General features: G+C 40.3%; 1 protein-coding gene across 1 annotated transcript in view; it reads left to right on the forward strand.

Annotated features, from left to right (window-relative positions):
* Positions 1-13,417, forward strand: part of ATP6V1B1 (ATPase H+ transporting V1 subunit B1) — a 1,526,458-nt gene extending 1,513,041 nt beyond the window's left edge. Inside the window, exon 14 of the mRNA XM_044064065.1 lies at positions 11,501-13,417. Coding sequence (XP_043920000.1) covers positions 11,501-11,667 — 167 coding nt within the window. The 3' untranslated portion in view covers positions 11,668-13,417. The remainder of the gene's footprint in view (positions 1-11,500) is intronic.
* Positions 13,418-13,739: the final 322 nt, after the last annotated feature.

The raw sequence follows: 13,739 nt of genomic DNA on the forward strand, positions 1-13,739 counted from the left end.
CATAATAAATAGTCTAACTTTAGTGGATCTACAGCATATATTGAAATATCCATGAGGCCATTATAATCTCTTGTAAAAAAAATTTACTAACGTTCAGCAATCTCTACTAACAAAAAATGAACAATGCTGTGGCTGACTAGAACTCACACACTCTCTATTACCCAAAGAGCAAATGTTCATAATATAGTCTACAAACCTGAAAACTGTCCTGCACTCCAAGTCCTAGTGGAACCTTACACCCCTGTGCAATCATTCCATACCATGGACAAGTTCCTATTAACCATAACTAAATCTATCACTCAGCTAGTCTATCCTTGCACTCAAATTATGTCTCCAAAATCTGAAATTCTATCCCTACCACCATCAGACAATAAGCCAGTCTGTCAAATTCAATAACCTACTAAAACAACACTTTAAAAAAACTCAGCTCTGCTCTTGCACCTCCCCAAGCTAGACTACCCTGGTTCTTACACACCTGTATTACCTCTGTGTACCTCAACAAAGCAAATTCTCAGTATAAAGTCTTTACTATCTTCTATTAGCCCTCACTGCTACTTCAGCTGTCACTACTTTATCTACCTCAACTTCACTATGACTTTCTACATCACCTAACAAATATATACTGTACTCACTTTTCCTCACCTGCCCTCTGCTTTCTACCCTTATCCTCTCATCTCTGCTTTCTCCTCGTATCTCCCACACCTCCGCTCTCATATTTCTCCTAGCCATAAATGTAAAACTGTAATTTGACATTTCAAACTTCACTGTTTATGCCAGGTTGTTGTATTAATATCTAATGATTCTATATTTTACTGATTGCAGATTTTCTGTATAGCTGCCTTTCAGTTATTGTATGTCAGTATTGTAGCTGGCAGTTGGTGCAGAGGACTAAGCAGCTGTTAATGAGCTGTTTCCTGTGGTCTAGTGGCAGATGGTTTGATTCCCCCAGTCTCCATTGCCTAACTGCAATTCTCTAGGCAGTGCTCACCAGCCGAGTTTGAAAATGATCCATGGAGATCAGTGCTTCAACCTGGTAAAAAAATACAAATAAAACTATTAAGCTTTACATTTTTGCCATTGTATAAAATTACCTGTTTTGTAACTGGAGCTTCCCTTCCCAGGGATTGCTGAAAAGGGGCTACCACAACACAGTCAGACTACTCTGGTCAGCAAAAGTAATAAATAAGTTAATAAATAAAATAGTGGCTAAAGCACATTTTTACTTTACTAAAAAAACAGAGTTTATCACATCTAGCAGTGACATACAGCCTAGGTTTCCATACTAACGAGGGAGGGATAAGAAGTAGAATTGTGTTATTTGCATTTGGCAGTAATGAAGGCTTAACCCTGCATATCAAAATCACATGACTTATGTGGTATCTTTTGTAATCCTGAGAACTGTAACTGTATTTCCTAGAATAGAGAAACTGTTATTTTGACAGTTCAGTAACACACACACACACACACACACACACACACACACACACACACACACACACACACACACACACACACATACATTCCTTTGATTTGATCAAACATCCATTTATTCGATGAGTGATAGGGGTGGTGCTTAAGATAGCCAAACATTCAAAAAGTTGAAGAACAGTTTCATCATGAAAGTGAGTGGGCTGGAGAGGGTGAGGGAGTTTGTATGTGTCGGGAGTAGGTGGGGTGAAAAGTTTTGTTTGTGTGCAAATGTTTGTATTTTAGGGTTAGAGTCATGTTTAGGTAAGAGGATACATGTAGTGTTAGTGTATGTCTTGTGTAGTGGCAGTGTTAGTGCAAGGTTTTGATTAAGGTAAGGTGTAGGGTTAGGGTTGGGGAAAGGGGCAGCATTAGGGTTAGGGTTAGCACCCATTACTAAGGTGGCATAGGGCAAAGTCGAGAATTTTGTACAGATCACACTGAGCTAATTGGAGGAAGTCGGAGGAAGGGCTCTGAGTCAACTAATCTGTGATATATAACATTAAGTATCCTGTTTTTTGCTTATTTCTGAGTTATTTGTAGCACTTTTATTGTCTGCATATACTTTGCTAGCTAGTTTCACTGTGTGATGTATTAACTAGAAATTTTCTACAATTGTTAAGCATCTAGTTGGGTTTGTTTGTTCTGATTTCCTGCTAAGGAATATATCATATAACTTTTTTGCAGTTAAAAGCATTCTCTAGAGTCTCCTTGATCCTTTATCTGATTAAACATTTCTGCAGTTTTTTCTACCTAAGTAGTGTTGGTAGTGTAGCATTGTCCATATGCAGGCTTGTGTTTTGGGCCTAGTTGTTTGTTAATAGAGGCTGTGTGTCTGAGCACATGTTCCAAGCCATCATAGCTTAGCCAAAGCCAGTATAGCATTTCAGTGAGAGGGAATTATTTGTGGTCATTGGCTGATTGGGGTTGCCTGGACTACGGCTTGGAGTAAGCACCTCATTGGTTCTTTCAAGCTTTTTTTAAAGTTATTTCAGGTTTCAACTTTGTTACTTAAGAAGTTAACTTGTGAGTATTTCTGCCATTTCACACTGAGCTAATCAGAGGAAATCGGAGGAAGGGCTCTGAGCCAACTACTCTGTAATATATAACATTAAGCGTCCTGTTTTTGCTTATTTCTGAGTTATTTATAGCACTTTTATTGTATGCATATACTTTGCTAGCTAGTTTCACTGTGTGTGAGGTATTAACTAGGAATTTTCTACAATTGTTAAGCATCTGGTTGGGTTTGTTTGTTCTGATTTCCTGCTAAGGAGTGTATTATATAACTTGTTTGCAATTTAAAGCATTCTCTAGAGTCTCCTTGATCCTCTATCTGTTTAAACATTTCTGCAGTTTTTTTCTACCTAAGTAGTGTTGGTAGTGTAGTATTGTCCATATTCAGTCTTGTGTTTTGGGCCTAGGTGTTTGTTAGTAGAGGCTGTGTGTCTGAGCACATGTTCCAGGCCATCATAGCTTAGCCAAAGCCAGTATAGCATTTCAGTGAGAGGGAATTGTTTGTGGTCATTGGCTGATTGGGGTTGCCTGGACTACGGCTTGGAGTAAGCACCTCATTGGTTCTTTCAAGCTTTTTTTAAAGTTATTTCAGGTTTCAACTTTGTTACTTAAGAAGTTAACTTGTGAGTATTTCTGCCATTTCACACTGAGCTAATCAGAGGAAGTCGGAGGAAGGGCTTTGTGCAAACTATTCTGTAATATATAACATTAAGCATCCTATTTTTGCTAATTTCTGAGTTATTTATAGCAGTTTTATTGTCTGCATATACTTTGCTAGCTAGTTTCACTGTGTGTGAGGTATTAACTAGAAATTTTCTACAATTATTAAGCATCTGGTTGGGTTTGTTTGTTCTGATTTCCTGCTAAGGAGTGTATCATATAACTTGTTTGCAGCTAAAAGCATTCTCTAGAGTCTCCTAGATCCTTTATCTGTTTAAACATTTGTGCATTTTTTTTCTAAAGATTCTAAAGACAACTACAAAGCTTTCTATAGCCATGTCAAGAATCTCAATGGCAACACTCAGATCTGCTCTGAGTTACAGCACAATGGCACTAAATATACAGAACTAACTGATATTGCCACCATCCTGGCAGATAGGTTCAGTGCTAACTTTACCCCTCTCTCATTCCCTAAAGGGCCCATCTCTATACCAGAAGAATGCAAAGTTTCTGTAATCATGGCTGCACAGGTAAAAAACACACTCTCCAAAGCCAAGAACACAGCAGCCATGGGACCTGACACCATCCCAGGCTGTGCTCTACATGAACTACAGAACAAACTGACACCCCACCTAAGTACTTTGTTCACTCATAGCCTCACCTCTGGCTTTGTGCCCACTGAATGGCACACAGCAACGGTTATCCCACTCCACAAAGGGGGAGCCACCACGGACACTGGGAACTACCGCCCTATTAGCCTGACGAGCCTGGTCTGCAAGTTTATGGAATGTATCATCATGGAACTTATAAACAATGACATTGATAATCTCCAAACTCTGTAACTTACCCAGTTCGGGTTTGTAAAAGGCAGTTCATATCTCCTAAACCTGATAGACTTCTTTGAAGTGGTCACCAAAGCCGTAGATGAGGGCAAGGTGGTTCACACAGCCTATCTAGATCTCACCAAGGCTTTTGACACCACCCCCCCCCACTCTGGAATTATAGATAAACTCACTAAACTAGGTATAAATCCCTATGTCACAAGATGGGTTGCCAACTGGCTCACTGGCAGAACCCACACTGTGAAAGTAGCAGACTCTAAATCCAACTTCAGACCAGTGACAAGTGGAGTACCACAGGGTTCAGTCTTAGGTCCTTTCCTGTTTGGTATCTACTTCTCTGAAGTACAAGCTAACACAGAAGGTCTTATAGACAGGAGTCTGCAAACTAGGAGCCATATTCAAAACTCCTAACGATGTAGACATCCTACAAAAGGGCCTCACTGAGACAGATGCCTGGTGTCAAAGCCATGGCCTCAAACTCAATGCCAAAATGTGCATTGTCATCCCTTTTGGTAAAAACTCTGTACCCATGAGCTACCACATATGTGGTAGTCTACTTAACACGAAAATGTGATAAAAGACCTTGGGGCACAGGTGGACAGTAGTCTCTCCTTTGATAATCACATCACCACAGTAGTCAGGAAATCCTTCTACATGGCACACCTCATCACAAAAGGTTTCTCATCCAGGAAAATGAGGTCATTGTTCCCCTCTACTCATCACTCATTAGACCCATTGTAGAGTACAACGCCCCTTTTGATATGTACCTCACAAGGCATCTACAACAACTGGAAAGGCCACAGAAATACCTCACAAAGAGGATTACTGGCCTCAAACAGATGCCCTATGCAGACCGTCTCAAAAAACTCCAGCTTTACTCTGTCGCATATTGCCTTCTCAGAGGCGATCTCTGCCTAACATACAAAGCTATGTCAAACCCAGAGCTGTTGAACATGCTCCACTTAAAGAAATCCCAATCCCTCCAAGCTACACACTCTAGGGACCTAAACCTTGTCACCACAATAAACAGAACATGCTGGAGGGATAGATTCCTGTCCCAGAGAATTCCTATACTCTGGAACAAACTACCTATCTATATCAAACAAAGCTCCTCATTAGCACTCTTCAAGAAAAATCTTGATGATTGGATTGGAGATAGGAAATTCACCCTGGGGATCACTTCTGTGGCTCTGCTTGACAGGGGCACAGGAAAATAATTTTCTTGGGTGGCAAAAGCCAGGGTACTGTTTGGCTAGGCTTATATAGACCCTAGGGCCAATAGCCTAGTACCTACCTATGAACCTAAGATACTCATAATCTGACTCACAATTAGCTAAGAAGATTAAGGCTATGAGCTGTCAATGAGCTGCTTCCTGTGGTCCAGGATTTGATACCTTCAGTCTACGTTTGCCTAACTTTATAACTCTCACCAAGTCACTCAATCAGACACTGCTACTGTGCTGTGTCTAAAAAGGTCCATGTGGAACAGTGCTCTTCCCCATTTCATAGATAAAAATAAGTTAGCAGGTGACATAATTTCACAGATAATGTGGTTAAGAATGATTAATTCACACATTTACAGTGGTGCAAAATACAGACATGCAGTCTGAAAATATCAAAGGAACAGGCTAAAACTTATTAATACACTCGCTCTTGGGTCAGAGGAGATGACTAAACTGAAATGCACATGTGGCTTTTTTAATGACCACATATCTATGACTCACCAAGAAATTATCAAAGAAGGATCCAGGCTAGCTTGTTCAAATGAGTGAAAGAGAGCTACTAAACAATTTACCACAAATGATTCTTATGTTCATTTTAGGTTTATGTACAAGTTAAAAAAGAGATCAATCCAGTGTCCAAAAACCGAGAAACTTCTATTATGAAACAGTAAATAACACAGACATCTTTAATGTGCAACACAAGAGCAAAGGCAACACAAGGCATAATTATATAGGTTCATAGGTTCATACTAGGCTATCTGCCCTGGGGCATTTATAAGCCTAGCCCGAGTGTGTTTGGCTTTCGCCACCCTTTGATTTGAGTTTGCTGTGCCCTTTTTAAGGTTAGTTTACTGTGCCTCTGTCTAGTAGTGACACAGAAGTAATCCCCGGGGTAAACCTACGATCTCCCATCCACTCATCAAGATTCCTCTTGAAGAGAGTCAGTGAGGTGCTCTGCCTAACATGGACTGGGATTCTATTCCAGAGCGAAGGGAGCCTCTGGGTTATGAATCTGTCCCTCCAACATGTTCTATTTATTTCTGTGCTGAGGTTCAAGTCCCTCAAGCATGTGGTTCTAAGGGATTTAGATTTTCTGAGGTGGAGCATGTCCATTAATTCTGGGTTGGACATAGCTTTGTATGTCAGGCATAGATCGCCTCGAAGTAGGCGGTATGCAAACTGAGTAGAGCTGGAGTTTTTTTTAACTGGGCAGCATATGGGATCTGTTTGAGTCCCTTGATCCTCTTTCTGAGGTACTTTTGGGGTCTTTCTAGTTGCTGCAAGTGTCGGGTAAGGTACATCCCAAAAGGGGCATTGTATTCTATGATGGGCCTGATGAGGGATGAATAAAGGGGCACTATTACCTCACTTGATCTAGATGTGAATCCTTTCGTGATAAGGTGGGCTATGTAGAAGGTCTTTCTAACCACTTTGGCAATGTGGTTTTCAAAGGAGAGATTGCTATCAACTTGGGTCCCCAGGTCCCTAATTACTTCTTCCATAATTAATGGGTTACCACCTATGTGGTAATTTGTGGGCACTTTGTTTTTGCCAAAGGGTATGACTATACACTTTTTGGCATTTAACTTTATGCCATGGCTCTGGCACCAGTTATCCATCTCTGTGAGACCTTTTTGGAGGATGTTCATGTCAGCTGGAGAGTCAATTATGGCGCCCAGTTTGCAGTCATCTGCGAACTTGGTCAGCCATAGTCCTCCCATGCTGGCCTGTACCTTGGAGAAGTATATGCTGAACAAGAGAGGTCCCAGGACAGAGCCTTGTGAGACACCACTTGTAACCGGTTTCGGATCTGACATGGCTCCGGCAATTCTGACTCTGTGGGTTCTGTCTTTGAGCCAGTTAGCAACCCATCTTGTGACATAGGGGTTTATATTTAAGCTGGATAGCTTATCTATGATGCCCGAGTGGGGTATTGTGTCAAATGCCTTTGCGAGGTCCAGATAGGCTGTGTGGACTACCTTCCCTTCATCTATGGCCTTGGTGACTGTTTTGAAAAAGTTGACCAGGTTCAAGAGGCAGGATCTGCCCTTGACAAAGCCGAATTGGGTAGGATCTAGTGTCTGTAGGTCCCCAATGTCTTTGTTTATGAATTCCATGATGATCTTCTCCATGGCCTTGCAGATAAGGCTAGTTAGGCTTATGGGGCGATAGTTACCAGGGTCCGTTGAGGCACCACCTTTGTGGAGTGGGACCACTGTTGCTATACACCATCCTTTGGGTACATATCCTGTAGTGAGGCTGAGATTGTACAGCAGTTTTACATGAGAGCTTAGTTCTTCTTGGAGTTCATGTAGGACGCAACCCGGGACACCGTCTGGTCCCATTGAAGCAGTGTTTTTGGAGAGGGCGGCTTTCACCTGAGAATCTGAGATGTTGGGGAGGCTGCACTCTGCTGGGATAGATATTTGCTCTTTTGGGGGGGAAGGGTGGGAGAAGTTTGCACTGAACCTGTCTGCCAGGATGTTGGCAATGTCTGTGGGTTCAGTGTATTTTTTGTCGTTTAGAATCAACTCTGAGCATATCTGGGAATTGCATCCCAGGTTCCTAATGTAGCTAAAGAAAGCCTTGTGATTGTCTTTAGTGTCCTGTGCAATTTTTCTCTCGAAGCTGGCCTTGGAGGATTTTATGAGGGATCGTAATTTTTTTCTAGTACTGATCAGAGATGCCTTCCCTTTTAGGGATTTTGCTCTATCATGTAGTAGCTTCCTCCTTCTGTTGTACAACTTATTTATGGCTGGGGTCCACCAGACTGGACGCCTGCCTTTGGATGATTGGGTCTTAGTTTTGTTTGGGATAGCATGATCCATGCATTCCTGGAGGTTTCCCTAGAATGCGTTTATATAGGATTCTGTGGTTTGGGCTGTAGTTTCCACTGGCCCGGGGGCCTTGAAGGATTCCACCTCGGTTTTGAGAAGTGTGAAGTTCACTTTTGAGAAGTTTTTCACTGTGGTTTTCTGGGCTGGGGGTGGAGTCGGGTTTTGGATATCCAGTGAAATTAATTTATGGTCTGATCTTACCAATGAGGGGTATACTTCTGGTGTGGAGCATAGGGTCCCCATGTTGGTGATGATCAGGTCAAGTATGTTTTCCCCTCTTGTGGGAGTTGTGACTAGTTGTTCCATGGCATTTTAATTTATAAATTCCAGGAACCTTTGGGCTAGGGTGTTGGGGCTTGAGTAATGCTCCCAGTCTATGTTTGGGTAGTTGAAGTCACCCAATATAATGGTGTTTGGAGAGATCTTCATGTTCTCCAATGTTTTCAGGAAAGCCGAGTGGGATTCCTGATTTTGAGACGGTGGTCTGTAGCATGCTATAAACTGAAAGGCAGTTTTGCCCACTGTTAGTTGCACATGGATGGTTTCTGATGCTTCGTGCAACGCCACTAACCTGGAAGTGTGGGTATCCTTGATAAATATGGATACTCCCCCTCCTTTTGTGGTTCGGTCCGAGTTTTGGGGCCAAAAAGCATGATATGAGGTATAACCTGGTAGTGCTGGGGTGCTCTCTGGAGCCTTGAACCAGGTTTCTGTCACTGCGCAGATATCGATGTTCTCCATACTGAGGAGAGCTTCGAGTGCATGCATTTTGAGGTTTAGACTTCTGGTGTTTAACAGCATTACCCTTAGCTTCTTGTTCTTTGTGTTTTCTATGGAGGTGGGTTTGTCTTTTGAGCCTTGCCTAAAAAAGGCACTATGGGGTGGCAAGAGCCTTTGCCAGTATCCGAAAGCCCAGGGGTGACAGGTGCAAGCCGTCCCTAGCGAAGCAACGTGGCTTGTCGAGCATGTCATCTCAGGCTGACAGGCACTGGATCCCCTTTGAATGACACCAAAAGTTTAGCCAATTGTTAAAATCGATAATTTTGTCTTTATACTGCGGCATCATTCTAGGTGAGGGTAAGATGCTGCTCAAGGTCAGGGTCATACCGGCCTGGGCTACATGATCGGAGAGCTCCACTATGTCTCTTTTCATGTAGTTGAGGGAGGTACGTCTCAGGTCATTCACACCAGCATGTACTATGACAGTGTCATATTTGTACTTGCTTTGGAGTGACCTGAGTGCTTGCATTATGTGGCGGATCCTAGCATCCAACAGGCAGCTCACTGTGACCTTCTCCTTGTTCAGCCTGGTGAGCAGGACGTCAGTGTGTCTGACTATAGAATCACCTATTACAAGTATATCAGGTGTGTTTTTCAGCCTTAAGGGCTGTGACTGTTTGGCACACTGACTTTGTGAGCTATGTGTTGCACATGTTTTGCTGTGGGGTAGCGTTTGCTTGGATGTCTGCTTTGGAGGTCTCTGCTGCTTAGGTAGATTTTTATTTAGAGCCTCTGAGTATGTTTTTGTGTGTTTATGTGTTTGGTTTGCTGTTGTGGTAGGACTATGTGAGACTGGATTAGTGTTGTGTGAGGTTACCTTCTCCTCCTGACTGGTTACACCATTTCTGAGGTGAGAGAGCTCAGCCTCCAGTTTGGCTATATGGTTGCATCTTTCACATATGTTTGAACCTGTTTGGAGGAGGAGAGGGTTGTCCGTGTACATGAGGCAGTTGTAACATTGCCTCAAGATTCCCAGATTCACCAGCTGGACTGGAGAGGAAACCATTAACTGACCTTTGGACATGCTAGAGTAGTAAAGGGAACTCTTTTATCACTTAATTACAAAGGACCAATAGGGGACAAGGTAATTGTGGAGAGTATATGAGGATGTAGTGCTTTTAGTTTATTAGTGCAAGATTGTAGGATTGCTTATTTGGGCAAGTGCAGGGTCTTAGATTGAGAATAGGGTGTTTAATTTGAGAAATAGAGGAGTTCTAAGGGAAAAAGTGAAGAGCAGACTTTGTGGAGCCGGGAATAGTTTAAACCCGATTAAGCGGCGCTGCCTGATGCTGCGTTATGCGCACAATCGCGCAAAGCCACGCTAAAGTGGGTTTTTATGCAGGGAACTTCAAAGAGCTAGAAATGGCCCAAAACGGCCAATTACTACAAGATTCTTGTGCTGAGGTCACTCCTTCAGGGACAAATAGGCTGCTCAAGGCTCCCCACTCCCACTGGTGAGCAAAGTAACTTCCTTCTATCCAAGTAAGGAAATGGGCAACACAGGAACTATCCAAAAGTCCAGAATACAGCAAAGCCTGTATAAGGGACTATTCTAGTTTAGGAAAGGCGGGAAACAAGGATATTTTTTTTTTTTTTTTTTTTTTCAGGAAAACAACAGGAGAATTACAGTATATTCAATGCACAGGCTAGCACACTTGAGTGGGCAGCCTCAACAGTTAAATACAACAAACAAACTTTTAAACTAAGTGCAGGTAATAAAAACACAAAAACAAGCTTATAACAGTTAAATCAGCAGTGTAAACTTGCTTTTTGGCAAGAAAGGATGGTCGCATAGGTAGTAACAGAAAAAATATACTTATATCTTGAAAGCAGTCACTCTTTTCGTTTCTCTACTGCTAGCACCACTCTGCAGGACCACAAGGAGCTGTTGCTGAGTAGGATGTAAAGTTTTCTTAGGCAGTGGTGAGCTAAAATAAATTGTCACACTTAAAAATACTTCACAAAATGGGCTGAATGTATTCAGATGCACCCTTGCAGGCATTTAATATCATCACAGTCAACATATTGTCTCTGTTGACCCGTACAAATGATTTAACCACAAAATAAGGAAAGAAGAAAAGAATATGTTGATAATAGTAGCTTGTAATAGAGTTGCTGGGTACTAAAAGAAACCATCATAGAAACTGTTGAAACTCAGAAATGTGTTGCTGACATTGGTTAACAAATTTCATTTACATTCTAATTGTTCTTAACTAAAATCTCAACCCCAAATACTAGAGAGAGCATATAACCAAGTAACATGAATAAAGCTTGCAGTTCTTACATGAGCAATGATGCTGTCTTTTATTTTCTAATATCTCATATCTCACCTGAAGTACAGCTAGGATGATAATAAAGACTTTGTAAGAGCAGCATGAGGCCTGTATTAATTTGAGTCACATCAAGTCACAAATACATACTTCCCAGGTTTTAGCCAATTCGTTTAAATTCTTTCTTTTGCTTCTGTGACTAAAATTAGCTGAAGTGTTCAACTTTTACTGAAAATGCTAAAAAAGTGATAATAAAGGGAACATTTTCAAAATGCTTGACTAAAGTGTTATCAGATGTGTTTGAGTAAGATAGTTTTCTTTCAATTAAATTCGAATAAAACATTTTGCAGTTACTTATGCATTGTTTTATGCCATTTTCTAACGCAAGATAATGTTTCTGTTTACAGGCCCATATGAAAACAGAACTGTTTTTGACTCCCTGGATATAGGATGGCAGCTGCTTCGTATTTTCCCCAAAGAACTGCTCAAGCGTATTCCAGAAAGCATTTTAGCTGAGTACTATGCCCGAGACCACAAATCCACAGCAAATGCATTGGGTGACACGAAGCTGTAACGTTCGACACATCATAGTTGCATCAAAAACTACTAAATGATTGTGTGTTGTACTGAGTCACTACTGTACTCTTAATGGTTTTATAGTAATTTGATTGATGCCGACTTACTTTTAATTTAAGTAAGTTGCATGCCTTTATGTTAATGCTACTTTACTATGGAGCTTTTCTCTCAAGGGTTCTGCTGAAAAAGGACAAATAATCTAGTCAGACCATTCCAGTTAACAAACCGGAATGTATTTGTATGTACATAAATAAATAATGCCCGTGAACTCTTCACTTTGTAAATGCTGAACCATGTAAGTTAGCATTTATGTGGCTTGCTGAATAAATACCATGCCAGAGCCCTTGATTATATGAAGGATCATAAAACTTCAGTGTGGTTACCAGCCATATAATAGACTGAATACTACAGCTGTAAAATAAATGATTTCCTAGACTAATACTGCAACAACCACATAGAAGTACACAGGCATCTTTTAAGAATGTCAGGCATATGATGATACATTGAGCTAAGATATGACTTTCATTAAGTTCACCTCATAAATGTCAATATGGTTTAACCATCTTTGCAGACCTTCTAGGGATTACTGCTTCATCCATGATCTTTGCTGAGCCATTTTCAGTAGAGTTCAGAAATGATTATGCATTACAAAAATAAGTATATCAAGTACAAATCACTGGACATGTGTGGTGTCCTGACTAAAAGGAATGTGGTAGACTCCAGACACACATTTCTTTCATATAACCTTGATTCTAAATGAAATAATATTGTTATACTTCTGCATGCATGCAAGCACTATTTTCATCTATGCATGCTAACACTGTTTTTTAAAATGTAGTTGTTAAGTTTAAATGTAAAAGAAATACTTTAAAACGTCATCTGACTGTGGAAGTGTAATGGGTTTTTCTAGTGATGTCCTTTGTGCTGGCAGGACATAATTTTATCATTGTTGAGGTAAGAGCTAATTAGGGTTAACTGGAATGTCTAAAGACTGTGAAGCAATTAGGTAACTGCTAACATGTTAAATTAATAGTTTGGCAAAGATCTAACTACCACTTAGATAGTATTTTTACCAAACTATTTATTTGACAGGTTGGCAGTTACCTAATTCTTCACAGTACTTGTTACAATAACGATGTAATTATGTTCTGCAGCCACATTATAGTTAGTGCAGGACATCGGGAGGCACATCAGTTACATTTCCACATTTGGCAAGAGCTTTTAATATAAGTTTTTACCTACTTCTTTTAGAAATCAGCTTTGTTTTTGTGCAAAAAGAGTTCACATGTATGAAGATACATACAGACACTGTTTTGTGAAAAAAAAAAGTTTTGCCTCAATCATTTGCATGTGACCTTTACATTTATTATACAGAACATTTTAATATAAGGTGCAAGTCTCTTAAAATATGAAGGACTGAATTAGTGTTGTACTTTTTGATTACTTTTGGATACATCTTTTAATTGCATCACTGTTCTGGAATGTTTAATTCACAGCAGTTGTGCTGACCTTAAAGTAAAGCTAGAATTTCACATTTAGTTACTTACCAGTTATAATTTTCCCCTCTTGGATTCCAGTAATGTAAATGTTGACACTTGATTTGTTTTCAATATTTATTATTTATGTTATGTTGGATAACACATTTCAGTTTACATTCCGATTGTTCATAAGTAAAATGTGAACATCAAATACTGGAGTGGTCACAAAACCAAATAAAATGAATAAAGCTTGCAGTTCTTTGATGAGCAGTAATGTTGTCCTTTATTTTTTTCATGTCTATTATATTGCACTTGAAGTACAGCTAAAATGATAATATACACAAAAGAAAAGGATTGCAAATACAAAGTTGCAACTATTTAAACAAAATTTAAATGAATGGAACATGCATGTCAGATTATGTTAAATACAAACATATGTGGACTAAATATTGCTACGGCAAAGCAGAATGTCAGCACTGTGATACAGTTTATGTTGCCACTATGGTACCATTCCATGTACTAGTCCACAAGGCAGGCTTTATGGCCAGTGTGCTTTATCTGCATTGAAAAGTGTTTTCTTTGCTGCTATAGA

Source organism: Protopterus annectens, chromosome 2.part2, assembly GCF_019279795.1.
Source record: "Protopterus annectens isolate FY-2018-M chromosome 2.part2, PAN1.0, whole genome shotgun sequence".
In the NCBI taxonomy this organism is placed as follows: domain Eukaryota; kingdom Metazoa; phylum Chordata; order Ceratodontiformes; family Protopteridae; genus Protopterus; species Protopterus annectens.